The sequence below is a fragment of the Phodopus roborovskii genome, unplaced genomic scaffold (assembly GCF_943737965.1).
Source record: "Phodopus roborovskii unplaced genomic scaffold, PHOROB, whole genome shotgun sequence".
Taxonomy (NCBI): domain Eukaryota; kingdom Metazoa; phylum Chordata; class Mammalia; order Rodentia; family Cricetidae; genus Phodopus; species Phodopus roborovskii.
The window spans coordinates 21,106,530-21,126,977 of record NW_026125052.1 but is presented as its reverse complement, the minus strand read 5'-3'; the positions used below and the strand labels follow the sequence as shown (position 1 = coordinate 21,126,977).

The 20,448-nt window shown below is 51.0% G+C and overlaps 2 protein-coding genes across 3 annotated transcripts; both read left to right on the top strand.

The window, feature by feature from the left end:
* The first annotated feature begins 4,021 nt into the window (after positions 1-4,021).
* On the top strand, positions 4,022-7,511 carry Cd79b (CD79b molecule). 2 transcript variants are annotated; one of them, XM_051179373.1, is made up of 6 exons: positions 4,022-4,201; positions 4,846-4,896; positions 5,910-6,218; positions 6,410-6,528; positions 6,805-6,846; positions 6,950-7,511. In XM_051179373.1, exons 1-6 carry the CDS (start codon positions 4,135-4,137, stop codon positions 7,046-7,048), a joined length of 687 nt encoding a protein of 228 aa, XP_051035330.1. In that variant the 5' UTR covers positions 4,022-4,134; the 3' UTR covers positions 7,049-7,511. The 2 variants fall into 2 exon arrangements, with proteins under 2 accessions (XP_051035330.1, XP_051035325.1); XM_051179368.1 differs by having other exon boundaries at positions 5,901-6,218.
* A 10,131-nt stretch (positions 7,512-17,642) lies between these two features.
* Gh1 (growth hormone 1) lies at positions 17,643-18,885 on the top strand. Its single transcript, XM_051179396.1, has 4 exons — positions 17,643-17,799; positions 18,010-18,126; positions 18,265-18,426; positions 18,647-18,885. The coding sequence occupies exons 1-4, from the start codon at positions 17,716-17,718 to the stop codon at positions 18,845-18,847; spliced, it is 564 nt and encodes a 187-aa protein (XP_051035353.1). The 5' UTR covers positions 17,643-17,715; the 3' UTR covers positions 18,848-18,885.
* Positions 18,886-20,448: the final 1,563 nt, after the last annotated feature.

The window sequence follows — 20,448 nt, the reverse complement described above, 5'->3', positions numbered from 1 at the left end:
ACCACTGTGTCTGTAGATATACAGGTGAATGTTTGTGTCCATGTGTGACAGAGAGGGAAAGAATGGATGTGGTGTCTTCTCTGCAGGTTTGTTCATCTCTGTAACCCTAAATGGCAGAGAGTGAGTTTTGCTGTGAGGGAGTAGATGAGGATGAGTCCCCTTGTGGCCTAAATTCCTTTTCTTTTTTCTTCTAGTTTCTAATAAACAGTTTGGGTAGAACTCAGGACGCAGCAAAACTTTCAAGAAAAAAAAAAAAAAGGCATGTGAGAACACACCTGTGTGTTCACATGCGCACACCTCGGCCCGTCTCCTCACTTGCCCTGCAGCCCTACACGCCTCACCCGAATGTCCCGAATGTCCCTCTGGCTCCCTCCTCTAAGCTTTGCCTCCCCCCCTCCGTTTCCTGTCCTCACACCCATGGTCTCATCCCCACTCCGTGTCCCCTTCCCGTGTGTCTGTCCTGTAGAGGGAGTTGAGGTCGCCTTCCTATGGTGACTGCTTGTCCCTTTAGAAGGCTCCCCCAGTGGGAGGCAGTAGTCCTCTGCTGAGAACCCGCCTACCATGCCTTTCCCACATGGGCCCAGCCTGGGTTGGCCCCCCAGAGCCTCGGGGACCTGTTAGGTCTGATGTTCTCCACCCACTTGAGAGTTGCTGTGGAGGAAGAGCCACCAACAGTCTGCACTGCTGCCCGCGGACCTCTCTGCCAAGTGAGCCCCGTTCCCACCTTGTCTAGGTGGGAACCAGCCCAAAGCCAGGCTGCCGGATAAGCGTCTTTGTACAGTTCTTACAATAAACCCCCGCCTGGTGCCTCTGGGATGTGGTCCCCCTCCTTCACTTCCATGCAGGCGGGGGCCGTGGGGGGGGGCAAGAAGAAGGGCAAGCCAGCAACGATGCCAAGCTGGGGTGATGCATGAGGCTCTGGGGGCCAGGACAGGGAGGGGAGCCCAGCCTCGCCCTCATGCTCCCTTCTCTTTTAATGGGTAGCCCCCTCCCCCGAGAAATAATAGGTATTGGGGCCCTGCGGCCCAAGCGGCTGTCCCTAGAGGCCCCTTTCACCTCTCTGTCCCCTCATCCAGGCCTCAAGGCACTTGGGGTGGTTGTGGTAGTCCCTCCTGCTCCGAGGGCTGTCTTCTGAGGACTGTCCCTGTTCCCCACTAGAACCCAGGGCCACATGGACTGTTTCTCACAAAGCAAGCTCAGCCATTGTGCCCAGGGGGTGGGGTGTCATTTTACACAGAAGGGTATTTTCTATAGCAATCCCTGGCCCTGAGCTCGGCTGTACCCTACTCCTCAGGGTTTCTGTGTCCCTTTCCAGTGCCTCCTCCCTGGGGAAGAGGTCTCTTCTCATTCATTTCTTCAGAACTTGTTTGGGTATCCCCAGCCCCAAGGACAGAAGGACTGCAGGGCGCCCCAGCCCATCTTTCATGGGTCTCTGGGCAGAAGAAGAAAAGGACACATCCCGGGTGGGGAGTGTACATAGCAGGGGCTTATGTCTCAAAATCGTCCCTTGCATCCCACCACTGGTGAAGTGCTTGCACAGAGCCAAGGATGCAGGCTAGCTTCGGTTGGGCGCGGCCACCTTGTGGAGAACAGGCTATTGGGATTGCTTCTATTCCATGCATCTGAGAAGCCTTGCTTTCCCAGAGGTTAGGGCTGGGTACTGTCTCTTTGGGTGCTGTTGGTAGATCAGGCTGGGAAACTACTTCATGAGCCGTGATCCATTTTATCTAGAGCCTTTGTGGTCCAGGGGCACCCACAGTGGCTGTCACAGTTGCCCAGGCACATTTCTAAGTGCTCCCAGGTGAGGGACTTTGATTAGCATGCCTGGGGGTGAACCTGAGTTCTCCTTCACCAGCCCGTCCTCCTGGTAACTGAGATCTACAGACTGGGGATACTGAGGCAAGAGTGGGAGAGGTTTGAGCTCTTCCTTCTTCGACACACTTCCTTCCTAGCCTCTCCAGTCCTGGAGTCCCTGATGGCTCATGTGTCTGAGCATCATGTTCCTCTCCATGTCTTGTTTTGACGCTGTCTTCCTGGAAGGGGGAGGAGAGAGGTTGCCAGATGTTGGGATGTGTAGCTAGGACAGTCCAGGCGGGGGTGGGTTACAAGGCCTCCTGTTCTGGGAAAGAATGGGCGTCACAAGCTTAATGATGTGGTCACTAGCAAGGGAACAACATGGCCCCAACTGTGACAAATAACCCTGCAGCGAAGGGGCCCCACTGCCTCCCTGCCTGGCATGAATGGGAATGAGGCCCAAAGGGCTCATCTGCATTCCTCCCACAGGGGATGCTGATGTCAAACACCCCTTGGAACCCTTTGCAGCATCAGAACCACCTCCCCAGCAATCACTGTCCCCTGCACAGCCCAGACCACATGTGTGACCCCTGAAACTGCACTTAACTTCTCAACTTGGAGGTTCACTAGCCCCAAAGCCAACCAAGGCTTCCAGCACTAGAGCCTCAGGGTCGAGTCTACTGACAGGAGGAATTCTGGACTTTGACCCAATGCCAGGGGAGGGCCCATGGTCCCCGTGCTGACCTTAGGTGACATTATTTTTCTAGTGCTGTGTCTTCTGTGTACTGAACATCTGACACCTTTGCAGAGAATTCTTTTTTTCTACTGGGAACATCTGGAAAGAATAAAAAACATGTGGGGCTGCCTAGAATGAGTTGTTTCTCAGATAAAAATTAAACCCTCTTACCCCCAATTTTCATAACCCAGAACCCAGGCCTACTATGCTGACCCTCACATTGTCAAGTGAGGTACAGGCTCAGGACAGAGGTAGGGATGCCCAGACACCCCCACCACACTTCCAACCCTGCTGTGGGAAGAAGCAGGTAGCTATTCTCCAAATGGGGGCCATAGCCAGCCACACAGGCTGCTTGCGGGCTGTGTGGACAGTGAGATATAAAGATTAGCATCCATCTGTCTTTCCTGAGATCAGGAGACAGAGAACAAAGATGGCTAGGAGGAGATACAGGACTCAAAGGGGGCGGGGCTGCTAAGCGTTGCAGAGACCCTGAGGAAGGACACAAAGCTAAGCTCAGATGAACCCCTGAATGCTGTGGTCCCTATGGTCATGCTAGTGGTCGAGGAATAGCCAAAGAGCCTACAGAAACAGAGGGCTCCACCATCTCAGCCTCATTCCCTGCTCAGGACCTCCAGAGCTACATCCAACATTCCAGTGACCTCAACATCCCACAGAATTCCCTGGAAAAGCCCCTTCAACTGAGATGATTAAGTGGTGGGTTTTCCCTAAGTGGTTTCTGCTTAAGTCCAGCCCCTTTGGCAACCCACAGCAAACTCCTATACAAGGAGAGGGGGGTCCTGTTGAGGTCCGAGGCTTTCTCGATCAGTCGGCATACTTTTGCACAGGGCCCTCTGTGGCTCTCTTTCCACAGTCAACTTTTGGCACGACTTCCTGTACTCCACGTTCTACTCTGGCTGGGCCTCTCCAGGAGCCTGGTGTGAGTCTGTCCCCCGCACTGTCCTTCCCCCTTGTACCTCTTCCTACAGGTTGTCCAAGGCAGAGGACCCTCAAGGTCAGATCCATTTAAGCAGCAGTTCTCAACCTGTGGGTCACAACCACTGGAAAATGCATTTCCAATACTACTGCTCAGTAGCAAAATTACAGTTATGCAGAAGCAACACAAAAAAATGTACGTTGGCGGTTCCTAAGGCCATCAGAAATATGTGTTTCTGATGGTCACAACCCACAGGTTGAGAACCACTGATATACAGAGGATTGCTATGTGTTTATTTAATTGCACCAAGTGCTGCCCTTCCAGAGCATGGCAACCTCAGCAGAGGCCAGCTGGCCCAGGGGATGACCCTCGAGTAGGGCAGAGAGAGAAAGAAACACTTTCCACTGTTTCTCAAAACCCCAGGCTGTGTTGTCCAGGCAGAGCCACCTTCAAGTCCCAGCAGGCCAGCTGATGAGGCCTCCCTCCCTGTGGGTCCCTAGAGGAATGGTGCCTCCCCTGGGTCTCAATTTGCATGGCAGGAAGGGGCCTGATGGGGAAGAGGCGGAGAGCAGACAGGCTGCAGCCCAGGCTGACATACAGTTGGTTACATGTTTCTCCCAAAAACCTCCTAAGTGGTGACGGGCCTGGACTCAGAGAAGGAGCAGTGACCATGGCCACCCTGGTGCCATCTTCCATGCCCTGCCGCTGGCTCTTGTTCCTGCTGCTGCTTTTCTCAGGTACGGTGCCTGCCAGCTGTGAGAATGGCCTATCGACTCATTCCGCCTCTCAGCTCAGTCTCCTGCTTGCTCAACCGCCTGCTTTTGCTCTCTGCTTCTTGTCTTTCTTCCTCTGACTGTCCTATGCCCAGCTTGTGGGTCTTAAAGGAAGGCTCAGGGCCTGAGGTCCCAGATGCTCTCCAGCCTGGAGAGTTTCAGGTCAAGCTGGATGCAAGGGGCTAATCTTGTTGGCAGCTATGACCTGGAAGAGCCAGGCCCGGGAGGAAGAGGGGACAGCGTGTGGCTCCCAGCTAGCTAAGCCCTGAGAGCTCGGCTGGCTGGTCCCCGTAAGATAGCATGTTCCAGGAATGGTCCTCTCTTTGAAAGCCTGGGCTAGCCCTCCCAGCTGTGGCTTTCTTCTCCTTATCTGCAGAAGCTCTGGGCCAACCTGAGGGTCGAAGGCAGAAGAGAGCTGGGAGCGAGGCTTCTAGCACCCACTTTACTTCTGCCTCTGTGGTCCAGGGACAGGGAGAGCTAGAGGGGCTTGAAGCTGTAGTCCTGGAAGGAGGAAGTGGCTCTGGGAATGTGGAGGGGGTAAGGGTGGGGCGATCAATTGAGGGTAGAGAGGCCTGACCTAGCCCTGCCCACTTCCTCCCACCCTCCAGGTGAGCCTGTACCAGCACTGGCAACCAGTGACCTGTCACAGAATTTCCAAGGTTAGTTGCCTCGCCCATCAGCTCATGGGTAAATGTATCTGTTCAACGCTAGCCACTGTGGTCCTGGATCTTTGCCTGGAGCTCCCCATCTGGAGCCCCATGTCTACACCTAAGGCCTCTCACCGAGGCTCCTTTATGGATAGCTGTCACCCCTCATCAAGGCTAGTATGCTCCAGTCCTGGCCACTGAGGGCCGGACCTGAGCCAGGGTTGGGGATCAGAGCGTGACAACTAGATGCGATCTCATAAGAACTCAGGCCTGGGTCTGTGTAGCTGAGACCCAACAAACCTCTCAGGCCTGAATGTGGAGAGGAGTGGGTCCCTAAGAAATGTGGAGGGTAAGGGAGGGGGGCCTCAGGTGACACCCTGGGGACAGTGGGAAGCCCTTGAGAATTTGGGGTTGGTGTAGGAAAGCCCAGAAGAAAGAGCTGAAGTAACCAAGAAGGCCAAGAGAGCTGTCCTACAGATGAGGTCTGGATCTAGCAGTTATAGTGGACATGGAAACAACGGGAAGCTTCCAGAAGACTTCTTAAGAAAAGACAAGTGAGAGCCAGGTAGTGGTGGCACACGCCTTTAAGCCCAGCATGCAGAAAGCAGGGGCAGGCGGATCTCTGGGAGTTCAAGACCAGCCTGGTCTACAAAACCTAGTTCCAAAACAGCCTCCAAAGCCACAGGGAAACCCTGCCGAGAGAGAGAGAGAGAGAGAGAGAGAGAGAGAGAGAGAGAGAGAGAGAGAGAGAAGGAAGGAAGGAAGGAAGGAAGGAAGGAAGGAAGGAAGGAAGGAAGAAAAAAGGAAAGACAAGTGGACAGAGGTTTGATCAGGAAGTCATGTGGAATAGTGGCTTAGTATGTGGCCTCTCACGTGGTCTATTTCCCCACACCTCCGTCTTCAGTCTATCTCATAAATATGACTCATGAGGCAGGCTAAACTGTGTTAGTGTCTTCCATAGTGGGCTAAGTTGGCAAACAGGAAGACACTAAGCCAGATTTTAAACCTTGCCTTAGTATCCACAGGAAGCTCTTGTTCCATGATCAATCAATACCCAAGGTACGTATCCAAAAAGCGGAACTCAGTGGTGAAGCTTCATTGCTACTCAGAATACCCTGGCATCGTGACCTGGTTCCGAAAGCAAGGGAACCAAGAGCTCCAGGAGCTGTTAGAAGAAGATGGACGTATCTCGAAGACCTCGAATGACTCTCTCTACACCCTCACCATCCAAAGCATCCAGTATGAGGACAATGGTATCTACTTCTGCAAGCAACAATGCAACACTGCCAACTTGGATACTGTCTTGAGCTGTGGCTCAGAACTTAAAGTCTTAGGTGTGTGCAAGATAGACTTGTGTCCATGTAGCCATCCACACCCGCGCCCCAGCCCAGCCTGCCTACAAGGGGAGGTGGCTATGGCCCTAGAATTCTGAGGGGAGCTGCTGGGCAGTAGGTCCTGAGGGTCCATAGGGTCACACTACACTTAATCTTCAGCTCCAGCCTTATGCTCTGTCTCCCTGCCCCAGGATTCAGCACCTTGGACCAACTGAAGCGGCGGAACACACTGAAGGATGGCATCATCATGATCCAGACCCTTTTAATCATTGTCTTCATCATTGTGCCCATCTTCTTGCTACTAGACAAGGTGCCCACAGGAGCTGGGGGGTCCCTGGGGATGCTAGGAGGTGGGCACGGGGCAGACAAGACATGGACAGGGTCTCCAGCTTCTCAGACTCTGCAGCTTTCTCTCTTGAGCAGGCCCCACCCCCTGTCCACTGGCTTACTGTTTATTTATTAGTTTGTTCTTGAAGACTCCTCCTTCCTCTCCCTCACCCAGACTCACACCCTTGGCCCATCAGGGGACAGGGATGGGGAACCCTAACACTATAAACTGAACCCCTCTCCCCTGTCCCTCCTGCAGGACGACGGCAAGGCAGGGATGGAGGAAGATCACACCTACGAGGTAAGGGACCATGTATCTTAGCAGCTCTGAGCTGCAGTGGACACACCCTCTTTTGGCATGGCCACAATGTGGTCCAGACCTGAGCTCCAATTCATCTTTCTAGGGCTTGAACATTGACCAGACAGCCACCTATGAAGACATAGTGACTCTTCGGACAGGGGAGGTAAAGTGGTCTGTCGGAGAACACCCAGGCCAGGAGTGAGGGCCGCCCTCATCCTGCCCAACTCCTGGGCCTCACTGCTTCCAAACTTCCTGGCTCACAGCCCAACCCTTCCTTCCTGGATCCCCAGTCAGCATCTGAAGCTGGACCACCAATGCCACATCTCTCTCCAGCCCTGCCTGGTCCCCAGCTCTTGCTGAAAGGCCTGGGGTAGAAGGACAATAAGGCAGTGACATGGAGTGGGGGGCTCTCTGGGGATAGACTAGACCCAAGGCTTCTAGAAGCACCATGCAGGATCTGTCCTCATGTCTGCGACAGGAAACAGAGACTTGTGGGGACCTGCAAATGGACTCAGAGCAGACTAGCTTCCTGGAGAGCCCAGGAAGGACCACGGTTCCTACTAGCACCAGAAGGGCCTGCGAGAAAGTCATTTCTCTCTCCCATCCCAGGGATCACCTAGCCCACAGCCCATCCTCCTGTGGAATAAACAATGTGTCTGACATGAGGCGTTCATGACATCCATCTCTAGAACTGGGTGGGTGGCGCAGTTCTGTGGCATCTGAGTGTGGTACCTATGGCCTTATAAAGCTGTGGGGGAAATGATTGTCCTGGCCTCACACTCTTCTCTCTGAAGGCCCAGCTGGGGCCCACAACCACACCCCTACCCTTGGAACAGTTGCTGGAGAAAGAGGATTCAACCCGCCCTTCTGCTGAACAGGGATAGCTTCATGCTAGTCTCCACTAAACCAGAGAGAGAGAGAGAGAGAGAGAGAGAGAGAGAGAGAGAGAGAGAGAGAGAGAGAATGAGACTTTAATCCCAGGATTCGGGAGGCAGAGGCAGGTGGATCTCTGTGAGTTCAAGGCCAGCCTGGTCTATAGAGTGCCAGGACAGCCAGGGCTACACAGAGAAACTCTGTCTTAAGAGAAAGATTGATTCCTAAATGGGATTTGAATAGTGAATGTTAGGGCTTTTGGTCAGGGTGATCCCAGTATCACAGAAAAAGAAAGCACCCTTACCTGTGTCCCATTGGGCTTTAAGGCCTTACAAATCAGGCCCTAACCTACGTAGCTGCTGTGAGTAATGGGGAGCTCTTAAATATCTGGGAAGCCTCGGGCAGAGAAGCTGTAAAAGCCAAGCCTCCCTGCCAGTCTCCACTATGGCGCTCAACTCTTGATGGACCCTTGGTGGATCCCATAACACATCCCTGCCAACTCTGCTGTGGGTTCAGGCAGGCAAATCTCTACCCTGGACAGCTGCCAGCATGTGGGAAAGACCAAAACAACAGCTCCCACAAGGACTCTGGGTGGGACAGATGGGTATGGCACTTGTGCCTGGGGTGGGGGGTGGGGGCGTTTCAGATCAGAGTCCCTGGCACAGAGTGACCCTGAACTCTGGGCCAGGCTGGTTGAGATGGGCCTTGTTGATCCTGCTGGGTCTGGGCTGCCAGAGGGAACCAACTTGTTTTGCTATCTGCCATCACTGAGCTGGAGCCCTTGCTTTCCTGCTGTTTTGCATACTAGGGCTAATTCTGTCCCCTACCTCCACCAGGGACCAGGCAGCTAGCCAGGGTAAGGAAGTCTTAACTACGCCTCTAAGAAGGATATCCCCCTGCTTGGGGCTTCCCTGGTTCAGGGAAGGCCTTGACTTTACTGAAAGACTACCCTATTTCAGAAGCAGGGGCTCCCTGGACCTTGAAATGTTTGTTGACAAAAACATCATTTGGGCAGGGGGGTACCCCCTTCAGCAGACAACCTCACAGGACAGTAACTTCCTTGGCTTTGATGGATGAGTCCTCCTTGGGGTGTTTTTCCGTTTCAGGAGCTCCCATGGTGTCAGTCTGTCTGTCTGGTGGGTCCCTGGATCCCTAGAGTTGAGACAGGTAGTGGAAAACTAGCTAGGTCATAATAGTGTGAGGACCATCTAAGACTTCAGTTGCTTTATCTGTAACCTGGGATTCACAAATCCCATCCAGCTCAAGCCATGATGACTCACACCTACCTGCGCTGAGGAAGGATGTTGGGATTACAAGCAAACCCTGTCATGTCAAGGTTTTGTACCTGAGTTCTTGGAATTGAACAAAAGTCTTCATGTTTATAAGGCCAGCACTTACCAAACAAGACATCTCCTCAGCCATTTTTTTTTTTTTTTTTTGAGACAAGATTTCATTATGTATTCTTGTCTGTCCTGGAACTCACTCCGTAGAACCAAACTGGCCTTGAACTCACAAGAGATCCGCCTGCCTCTGAGTCCTGAGTGCTAGAATTAAAGGTGTGTGCTACCAGTAGTTTTAATGTCACGTAAAATAATTTTGTTTACTTTTCTATTTATAAACGTGGGAACTTTGTATCGTTCTATATGAATTCTAAGACATGTTGAGTTTGTATAAGCCAGGAAACAGAACAGAATAGCCAAAAGCTATTCCAAAGCACAACAGATAAATATTAAACACCTTCTTGAGAATTCCCAAATTTGTGTGGAGGGCCCCTTCATCCAAATGGCTTAAGTCCTTTTTGAGAGGTGGTATTAGATTCCCTGGAACTGGAGTTACAGATGGTTGTGAGTCACCATATGGTTGTTGGGAATTGAACTCAGGACCTTTAGAGCGGCCAGTGCTCTTAACCACTGAGCCATCTCTCCAGTCCCTGTGTGGTTGAGGGGTAGGTAAATCTTAGTCCCATTACTCAAAGGGTCAGCAAAAGTGACCAAGGATCAGGACCAGGACTTGTGATCCAAAGATCCGTTCTGCCCACTGTTTCGCCACCGCCTCATTCATGGAGCAGGGGCAGCTATAAAACTGAAGGTAAGGAAGAAGGGCTAGGGGACAGAGCCCCAGACACCATCAGCTGTTTAAGGAGCTGTATAAAGTTTCACTCACCATTAGCTGGCTTTTTTTTTTTTTTTTTTTTTTTTTTTTTTTTTTGGTTTTGTTTTTTTGGTTTTGTTTTGTTTTGTTTTTTCTTCAAGACAAGGCTTCTCTGTATAGCCCTGGCTGTCCTGGCACTTGCTCTGTAGAGCCTCTGGCCTCAAACTCACAGTGATCCACCTGCCTCTGCCTCTCAAGTGCTGGGATTAAAGGCACAGGCCACCACAGCCCTGCTTGCACCACCACCCCACCCGCTGCCATTAGCTGTTTTGAAGACCTTTATAAAGCTAATTTATCACAAGGTCCGAAGCACTCCCTTCTTAACGTGGCCTGGACCAGATTCCGTATTGCAGACTGCGGCCGTGGTGGGTGGCCCTTGGTGGGCACATGCCCCATCGCCCACTGGGGGAATCCAGCCAGGCCCCTCGGGGCCCTTTTTAAACACAGAATGGTTCCTCCTCCGCTCTGCTTGACTTCCGGCCCTCTCAATGCAGGTGCTGCCTGGGCTGGGGCCATGTCACCCATGGCTCTGGGTGTTTTTCCAGCAAAATCAGACATGAGAGAAAAACAAGGTACAAGAAGCCACCCCCTGCTCGGGTAGGAACAGCAGGTAGTTCTCACCCTCTAGCTGCCACCTCTGTGTGGACAGGGCCTCAAAAGCCAGCCGGGGAACACTGGGATTCCCAGATTCTGTCTTCTCTTTTTAGTCCACTTCAGACTGGGGGCATTTCTGGATGTTTGCGGAGCCTTGGAGCTGCCCCACCCCCACTATGACCCCGCCGACATCTCCCAGTACTGTGTCATTACTGAAACATCGACCTTGAGCTGAAGGTGCCTTCCACAACCCAGAAGCCTTTCCTTGGAAACACAGCTGACTGGGAGGACAAAGATTAACAGGCATTAAGTTCTGAGCTGGATCAGAAAGCAGTTTGTTTAAAAAACATTTTGACTGATCCTAGTACGGTTGTTTTTTAAAAACAGCTTACCCCGGTGTGGTGCCCTACATCTGTAAGCCCCCGCCCCCTGCACTTGGAAAGCTGGGACAGGAGGACCAGCTTTCCAAGTGTGTGATTCTGAAGCCAACCAACCTGAGCTACAGAGTGAGTGAAACGCTGTCAAAACAAATAAACAAAAAAGCAAATTAAAATAAAAATACATTTTTAAAAAATGTCATCTTTCCATCTAACCCAGCTCTGTCTACACGGCAGGACGGAAAGCCAGACACCACTAGGGTCCAGATTCAGCAAGTGTGGGTCTGCTCATGGAGACTTCTTATCCGCACATGCACGTAGCCCTATCTACTTTTTCAGTTAAGGTTTTCATGTATATGTTGCTGTACAGTCATTTTAAAATAACGTAAAGTTGGGCACAGCGGCTCACAGCTGGACTCCCAACACTTGGGAGGCTGAGGCAAGAGTATCGCTGAAAGATCAAGGACAGTTGGACTATATCGTGAGACCCTGTCTCAAAAAAGCAACAACAAAAATCAAAAAAACCAAAACAACCCAGCAAAAAACAACAACAACAATAGAAAAGCGAAAGGGGTGTTTTAGTTTTAGTAAGGGGACGTCTAGACCTGACATGTCTACTTGCTATTTGTAGCTGGTTGGTCCTTTGAACCCCGGCTGGTTTCCTGACCATCCCCCCTTGGTTTTGTTTGCCCAAGCCTTTATTCCTATGAACAGGTAGGTCTGGGTGCTTGGTCAGTACTATACCAGTTTGCCCAATCCCTCCATGGCGTGGCTGGTTCTCCACCCAGTGAAGAGAAGAGATGGTGTTTTTTGTTCATAGAGGTATGCCCAGCTGGGACTGCCCGCACTTGCTGAATGCAGGCACCTACCTGCAATCCTAGCACTCAGGGACTGAGGCAGGAGGATAGAGAGTTTGGCCCAAGCTGGGCTACAGAGGAAGACCCTTGTCTCAGCAAGACAAGTATGGCAGGATGGGGAATGAATAAAAGAAAGGCAGGAATCCCACCTCAAAGATACAGTGAGGCAATGGTATAAGATAATCACAAATAGCCATAGGACAAGATGACAGGAGCGAGCAAGTTACTGAGGGCACTCAGGGAAAGCACCCAGACTTCTCTACTCTTCTGTGACTGTGTTTATGTATGTATTGTGCATGTGGGTGTGGGTGTGGGTACACAGGTATGTGTAAGTATACACGTACATATTTGTGTGTATGGTGTACCGAGAACAACTTTGGATAGTGTTATTCCTCAGACATCATCCACTTTCTTTTTTTTTTTTTTTTTTTATTTTCCAACAGGATCTCTGACTGGCCCGGAACTGGCTGAGTCAGCAAAGATGGCCGGCTCGCTGTCCCCATGTTCCCATGTACCCAAGAGTCTCTGTCTCCCCAGAACTAGGATTTCAAGGGTAATCCACTCACCTGACTTGTATTTTTTCAACACAGGTGTTGAGGACTCTAACCGAGGTCCTTGTGCTCGCAAGGCAAACACTTTACTGACTGAGGTTATCTCTCTACTCCAGTCTTTTCCAGTAAGTCTCTGTCTGGGTTCCTTAGGACGCCCAGTTATAGATATTCATGGATTATCCCCAGGCATCAACAATATGCCACTGACACACAGAGGTACCTGCACAGCCATCCCCCAGCCCTCTAAGCCCCTCCCTCTACTCAGAGCCTTCTGTTGCATCGTGGGGAAAACTCTAGGGTCCAAGAAGATACAGGAAGTGAAACCGCGAAGCACACTGAAACGTGCAATACAAATATGCAGGATGATATGATTTGGTTCAATAAGTCAGGCCACATCGGGTTGTTTTCTTGCTACGACTTTTCTTAGCCTCTGTGGATGCCCCCATTCAATTCCTTTGCATTCAATTCCTCCCACCCTCACTGAACATCTGTGTGGGGGCTTGCTATGTAATGAGGAAGGTCCTGTGCCATGTCATCCCTTAGGAACTGCAAGACGCAGGCAGTCTGTCTCTCAGTGTCCTTAGCTCTCAAATGAGACACACATGTCCTATGGTCTAGTACAATTCCTGGCACATGGTGGATCTTCAGAAACACACCTCCCCTGGAAAGGCCCTTGGGAATCCCCAAATAATATGCTCTCAGCTTTAGAGTCTAAACATTGTGACTCTATAATAGAGTTAGTGATCAGTAGTGCTAAGACCCATGTACTAGCTGGATTAGGGGAAGTTGTACACTTGGAAGCTCGGCACTCAGGAGGCTGAGACAGGAAGGCCATGAGTTCGAGGCCAGCCTGGGCTACACAGTGAGTTCCAGGGGAGCCTGAACAAGAATATATATGCATTCTTATGTACTATATGAATATATATTTATGTCATGTATATGTTTAAACCGGATATAAACAATTCAGAAGCCACATCAAATGTAGTAACCAACTCTGACCTCCAGAGGAGGGCAGAGCAAGAAGGGGGAAGGGTGTGCTTCAGATTGCCAGTGAGGAGTGTGCAGGCATACCCCTAATCCTGCTGAGGTCATCTACAACCAGGATGAGAACAGTGAGACCATTACCACCATAGACTTGAACCCTGGGAGCATAGGAGAGGCCACTTTAGGCTCAGGAGAAGATCAGTGGCTTTCTGTGGTACATACAGGAAAGCCCAGAGGCAGTCAAGTCTGGACGCACATAGGGCGTCCAAACAAAGACATCCATGGACTCCAAACTATAAGGGCTGTCCTTGGTGTATGTCTGTATCAGTTCATATCTGTGTATGAGTGTGTGCACCTGTGTGCAAATGTGTGCAGAAGCCAGAAGTCAACAGATGGTTTCTCAAGCAACTGTCTGCCCTGTTTTGTGTTGTGTGTGTGTGTGTGTGTGTGTGTGTGTGTGTGTGTGTGTGTACACATAGTTTGTGTGAACGTGGGGACCATATGAGGGTATTGGGTCCCCTGAAACTATAGTTACAAGCTCTTGTGAGCTGACCTATGTGGGTGCATGCTCTGAACTGCTGAGGAGTTCACCTTGTTTTTAGTAAAGGGAACCTTGGCCAGGCAGTGATGGCTCACATCTTTAATCCCAGCACTTGGCTGGCAGAGCTCCATGAGTTCAAGGCCACCCACGCCTACAGAGTGAGTTCCAGGAGATGCTCCAAAGCTACACAGAGAAACCCTGTCTCAAAAAACTAAAAACAAAAAGGAAAAAGAAAGAAAGAAGGTAAAGAAACCTTCTCTGAACCTCAGAGATCCAGCTAGAACAGCCCCAGGAAGCCTGCTCCTCTAGCACCCGGGTTATAGGTGTGCACCGCCATGCCCTGCCTTATAAAGGCCGGCTGCTGGGGATCTGGGCTCAGGTCCTCACACTTGTGAATGCTTTACTGACCAAACCATCTCTCTGGTGCTAACACAGGTATTTCTTTTGTTTGTTTGTTTGTTTGTTTGTTTTGAGGCAGGTGTCTCTGTGTGGTTTTGGCTGTCCTATAGACCAGGCTGTCCTTGAACTCATAGAGATTAAAATGGATATTTCTTAGAGATGTCATCTTGAACTTCTGGAGGTTGGAATCAGAGATTCTGGTCACAGTCTCTCCCCCATGAGCCCTGCAGAGGCCATTGTTTGGCAGTCTCTGACCCTGAAGGATTCTGTGGTCTCAGTGGTAAGACTGGGCAACTTTCCAGAAGAATTGAACAAACACTGTGTTAGGGCGAAGCTTAGCTTCAGAAGCAGTGAATTCTTGTGTTGGTCTCTGTCACCAAAGGTCCTAAAGTGGTCCAGACTAGAGAAAAGATCACCAACCCCTATGACCTCAGATTTGTCTTCAGCTTATCCTCCTGGGCCTAGAGCTTACCATACTAACGTTCTATAAAGATGTATATCCCCAGGAGTTCCCAAAGTCCCCTGGGCAACTCAAGTTCTGAGGTGGCAAGAGAAGATGTCAATTACCCCTCTTCCAGGAGATACTGGGGGAGGATAGCAGTGGAGACAGAAGGCTTGAGGACCATCCTCCACTATTCATCTAGCTCCTCCTCTTTGGGAGAGTTGGAAGGAGGAGAGAAAATTGTGTTCTTCCTTTCTCTGTGGTACCTTCTTTCTTAGAGCCTGTATCTGCAGTCATCCCCTGCAGCCTTCCCTCCCCAGACCTGCCTGGAACAGTCCCTAAGGTCCTAGCAGCAGCCCCCTCCCCTGCCAGAGTGATGAATCAGGGAGATGTTAAGGGACTGTATCTTATGGTCCTCAAGGAGGAGAAGTGTAGAGGCCCCAGCATTCACACTGTAGACCTCAGGGACATGATTTTCCTTTTTTTTTTTTTTTTTTTTTTTCCTTTCTTTCTTTTCTTTTTCTTTTTTCAAGACAGGGTCTCTCTGTGCAGCCTTAGCTGGCCTGGAACTCTGTAGACCAGGCTGGTTTCAAACTTACAGAGATCCACCTATCTCTGCCCCCGAGTGCTGAGATTAAAGGTGTGTGCCACCGCCTGGTTCCTAGGGACTCAGTTTTTTAATGATATCACAAGCAACTACTTCTAGAGGTTTGCTTGCTTATGTGTTTTCCTGCTGGATCAAACGTTAAACATCCTGAGATCCAAAGGTAGGAGATTTAGGCACTGGAGTGCTGGGAACTCGATCCTGATGAGGTCCACATGCTGACACAGTCCAGCCCTCTTCAGCCCTGGCTTTGTCCTGGTGTAAGCTTCCCCATATGCACCCCACGCTTCTGGGAAATTTTCACCCGGGGAATTGACAGGGAAAACAAAGGCAGCCTTGCGTTTAGGGGTGAGACCCAGCACTCAGAAGGATTCAGAAGCTAAAATACCTGGGTGATCTCACACAGGTGCTAGGAATAAAGGAGCTTGGAACGTGGGAACTGCAAGGCCGAGGAACTGCTGTGTCCATCCTCAGAACCAACCGGCTCTTGAAGTGGGTCTTTCAGACCCTCAAACTCAGTCCCTCCCTCTGAAATGAAAAAATGGGTTTGATGGTTACACCACATTCCCAAGACTTTGGCGGGACCAAATGGGAGAAAGTCCTTTGCCTCCTGATAAGCTCTTGACAGAGCTAAGGAGCGGGTTGCTACAGTGAATGGGTTGGTTTCTTTCAGAGTGCAGACCCAGACTGCCAGCGCTGCCAGAAGGCTCAAAACCAGCAAGGGCTTTCTGAACTTTGAGGTGCCCCGAGGCTTCAGGGCTGCAAGGGAAGAACTTGAAGTCCACGTCTGTTTGCAAGAGCTTTGCTTCTTGGCTTACAGCTCCATGGCAGGTCCAAGGAGCAGGGGCAAGACCTCAAGTTTGGGTCCTTTGCATCACAGACCTAAGGGGCACCTTAGAGTTGGTGGGAGGGCAATGTGCTGTGTGCGGTCGGTACCCTCTAGTGGTCAGTGTTAGCACTATACCCAACTGCCGCCCTCCACCAGCCTGTGTCTGATCCGGGAAGAGGTCCCCACCTTTCCCAACACACACATTCTCTCTCCGTCCCTCCCTCCCTGCCTCTCTCTCTCTCCCTCTTTCTCATTTGTTGTTGTTTTTGAGACAGGTTTTCTCTGTGTAGCCCTGGCTGCCCTAGAATTGCTCTGTAGACCAGGCTGGAACTCAGAGATGTGCCTTCATCTGCCTCCAGAGTGCTGGGATTAAAGGCATGTGCCACTGCCTCTCTTTTTGTTTTGAAAGGTTATTTTTACTTTTATTGGTGTGCATATGTGTGAGTCTATGCCACACGTATGTGAGTGCTCATGGAGGCCGGAAGATGGCGCCAGATTCCCTGGAGCTGGAGTTGCAGGTGGTTATGGCACACCTGACTTGGGTGCTGGGAACCAAATGCAGGTCCTCTGGTAGAACATCAAGCCCTCTTAACATACAAACCATCTCTATAAATCCAGCACATGTGTTTTTTTTGTTGTGGATTTAGGGAACCATGCACTCAAGAAGAAAAGAACACAGCACTCGGGAGGCAGAGGCAGGTGGATCTCTGTGAGTTCAAGGCCAGCCTGGTCTACAAGAGCCAGTTCCAGGACAGGCTCCAAGACTGCCCCCCCAAAAAAAGGCCCAGGAGGTAAAGACACCTGCAGCCAAGCCTCCTGAGTACCAGAGTTCAATCCCTGGGACCCACATGATGGAAAGACAGAATCAATTTCAGTTATCTTCTGATACCTACACACACACACGCACGCACACACACACACACACACACACACACACACACACACGAACGCAATTTAAAAAGAAACATCGATGGGGACAATGCTTCCTTGGAAGGGCTCTGTTACCCTGCATCCCAGTGAACAACACACCAGCGCCCTGCCAGAGTACCCTGGCCCTGGACTCCACATATTTTCCACAAGACGCATTGGGTGGTCTCTGTAGCTGAGATCTTGCATAACCAATGCTCACAAACCCGGCAAAGGCGGCAATGGGAAGATAAGACCGGGGACATGACCGCAGGAGAGGAGTGGGAACACGGTGAGCGGGAGGGACCGCTAAATTATCCATCAGAACAAGCTGTGAGGTGGCCCCTGACCCATGAATAAATGTATAGGAAAAAGGCAGGGGCTTTGGAGTTGGGGAAAACAGGTAGGGTATAAAAAGGCCATGCACTGGACTGAGATCAGGATCCTAGAGACCAGATCCTAAACTGCTCAGGGTCTTGTGGACAGATCCCTTCATGGCAATGGCTGCAGGTAAGCATCCTTGAATTCTGCTGGGTGTGGTGTGGACCAAAGGGCCCTGAAGATGGATTTGAGGCTTCTAAAGTGAGTGCTCCCAACTTCTGCCCATGTTGGGAGCACTCTGGGTCTCTGAGGGGAGTGGGAGAGACTGGCCATCGCTCTCAGTCTTTCTGCCCTCCTGCCTAGCCTCTCGGACCTCCTGGCTCCTGACCTGCACCCTGCTCTGCCTGCTCTGGCCTCGGGAGGCTGCTGCTTTCCCTGCCATGCCCTTGTCCAGTCTGTTTGCCAATGCTGTGCTCCGAGCCCAACATCTGCACCAGCTGGCTGCTGACACCTACAAAGAGTTTGTAAGTTCCTCAGAGATGGGCACCTACCTGATTATGGAAGCAGAGAGGGGCAAACCCCTGCTCCCAGACAGTGGGGAGTCATAGGAGGAAGCTGGAGGGTCAGGGTCCTCAGCCAATGCTGACAAGATGAACCATAACGGAGTGGGTCCTCTGTAAGGTAGTGATGACGGCGAGCTACAAGCTCAACCTCAGTGACTGCTCTTCCTCCAGGAGCGTGCCTACATCCCTGAGGGACAGCGCTACTCCATCCAGAATGCCCAGGCTGCTTTCTGCTTCTCAGAGACCATCCCAGCCCCCACAGGCAAGGAGGAGGCCCAACAGAGAACCGTGAGTGGTTTTGTCTGCACAGATCCCCTCTTCCCCACGAATAACCCTAACTGCACCCCCGGCCAGGGATCCCCTTCTCCCGTGGAGTCCCAGGAAGAGGTCACTGGGCAATGCGCTTCCCCTACCCTTTCTTCTCAGGACATGGAATTACTTCACTTCTCGCTGCTGCTCATCCAGTCGTGGCTGGGACCCGTGCAGTTCCTCAGTAGGATCTTCACCAACAGCCTGATGTTCGGAACCTCAGACCGTGTCTATGAGAAGCTGAAGGACCTGGAAGAGGGCATCCAGGCTCTTATGCAGGTGAGGATGGCCTGGGGTGGGCCGCACTGTCCTTTGCCTCTGCCTGGAACCTAGCTGGGGGCTCACTGCTGTACTCAGTTTACCCACCAGGCCTTGACCCTTGAGAAGACATCTTACTCATTTCCCCTTATGAAGTTTCTAGGTCTTTCTCTAGGTCCTGGAGTTGGGAAGGGCACAGCTCCCAAGACTCCTCTGCCTCTCTTCTTCCTTCCCACTGCAGGAGCTGGAAGATGGCAGCCCTCGTGTTGGGCAGATCCTCAAGCAAACCTATGACAAGTTTGACACCAACATGCGCAGTGATGACGCTCTGCTCAAAAACTACGGGTTGCTCTCCTGCTTTAAGAAGGACCTGCACAAGGCTGAGACCTACCTGAGGGTCATGAAGTGCCGTCGCTTTGTGGAAAGCAGCTGTGCCTTCTAGCAGCATACTACAGCGTCTCTGCTGTACTCTCCAAGTGCCTGCCTTTACCCTGGCGACTGCCCATCCCTATGCTTCATCCTAATAAAATTAAGATGCATCATATTGCTTGGCTACATGTACTTCTATTGTGGGAGGGAGGGATGGTGTCAAAGAGTCCTAGAAGCCAACCTGCCCGTGGGCTGCTGGAAGAGCAGTCCTGACTGTCCCTAGGCCGAATAGAGTCAATACATCACTTTCCCTATTACGTGGTGAGCCTGCTCCCACTCCACAGTCAAAATCCCAGCTCTCTGGATGGGCACAAGCCGACAAGGTCGTTGGTCACCCCCATGAAGTACTCAGAAGTATTCCCCTTTCCTCTGGCCAGAATCAGGAATTCCGAACAGCCCCTAAGATTAGGAGGGAATGGAAATGAGACAGAGGTACACAAGGAAAGCATCTGCAAGAGAGAAAACTTGAGTGAAGTCACAGAACAACTGTCAATCTGAATCAATCTGAAGACAGGTTTTCATTTGCATCTACTACCCATGCAAAATGGAGGCGATTCAAAAACGAGTTTACGCACTGGGCACGTGGCACCCAACTGTAATCCGGACATTTAAGAGGCTGAGGTAGTAGGTTTGCTGTGAGTCTGAAGCCAGTCTGGTCTACACATCGAGATACAGACTAGCTCAGTCCATATAGCAAGGCTTTGTCTTAAACAAAAACAAAAGAAATGGGCTTGGAACAACCGGAACCAGCAGGTCTGAATTCTGAATTGGGTAAGGGGATGAAAGAGAGATTCTAAGAGGAAGGTTGTCTTAGTGATTCCAGTGGGTACCAGGTAGGACTGAGGTAGGGTGGTGTTTGGATTGCAAGCATGAGGACCTGAGTTCAATTTCCAAAATCTACATTAGAAAACAAAAACAACAAACCTGAGTGCATGCGATTATCAACTCCAGTACCCAGGAGGCAGAAACTGTGAATTCCAGGCCAGTGAGAGCCCCTGTCTCAAAAAGCAAGGTCTACGGTGCCTCAGGAATGGCAGCTGAAATTGTCCTCTTGTCTATATAAACTCGCATATACATTTGTACTGTACTCACAAACACACACACACACACACACACACACACACACACACACACACACACACACACAATAGGTCCCAGATAGAAAAACAGATGATGTAAGCTCGCTGAGTGGGTAAGTCACAATAGGCACCAGGCTTCCTCGTGAGGGAGGGCTGCATCATGGGGGAGTAGGACCTGTGCCACATGGAGAACTGAGGGCCTAGCTAAATGTGGGCTCCTCTGACCTTGTCACTATTTGCCATGGGGAAATAGGTCTCTAGAACCCTCTGAGGTAGGGACATCCAGACTATATGTGAAATGGAATTCTCAAACACTGGAAGCGAATACAGATGGAAAACTATCCTGGAACGCGAGTCCGCTGTGACCCTCAGACCCTCCAACCACAGTTCTGTCATTCCAAGCTTTTTTTTTCCCTTCTTCTTCTAACTATGCCACCAATGTCCCTTAGGTAGATAACTGGTCTTGTTGGTGTCAAACTCAGGTGGCAGCTGGATTCAGATTCAGAACAGTGGACAACATTGTACCTTGGCTTCT

Bases quoted from the DNA above. Each gene is read 5' to 3' on its own strand.
- Cd79b (XM_051179368.1), top strand. From the start codon at position 4,135: ATGGCCACCCTGGTGCCATCTTCCATGCCCTGCCGCTGGCTCTTGTTC. The intron at 4,202-4,845 runs GTACGGTGCCTG...CCCACCCTCCAG, and splicing joins CCTGCTGCTGCTTTTCTCAG to GTGAGCCTGTACCAGCACTG. The intron at 6,847-6,949 runs GTAAGGGACCAT...TCATCTTTCTAG, and splicing joins AGGAAGATCACACCTACGAG to GGCTTGAACATTGACCAGAC.
- Gh1 (XM_051179396.1), top strand. From the start codon at position 17,716: ATGCCCTTGTCCAGTCTGTTTGCCAATGCTGTGCTCCGAGCCCAACAT. The intron at 17,800-18,009 runs GTAAGTTCCTCA...CTCTTCCTCCAG, and splicing joins CTGACACCTACAAAGAGTTT to GAGCGTGCCTACATCCCTGA. The intron at 18,127-18,264 runs GTGAGTGGTTTT...CTTTCTTCTCAG, and splicing joins AGGAGGCCCAACAGAGAACC to GACATGGAATTACTTCACTT.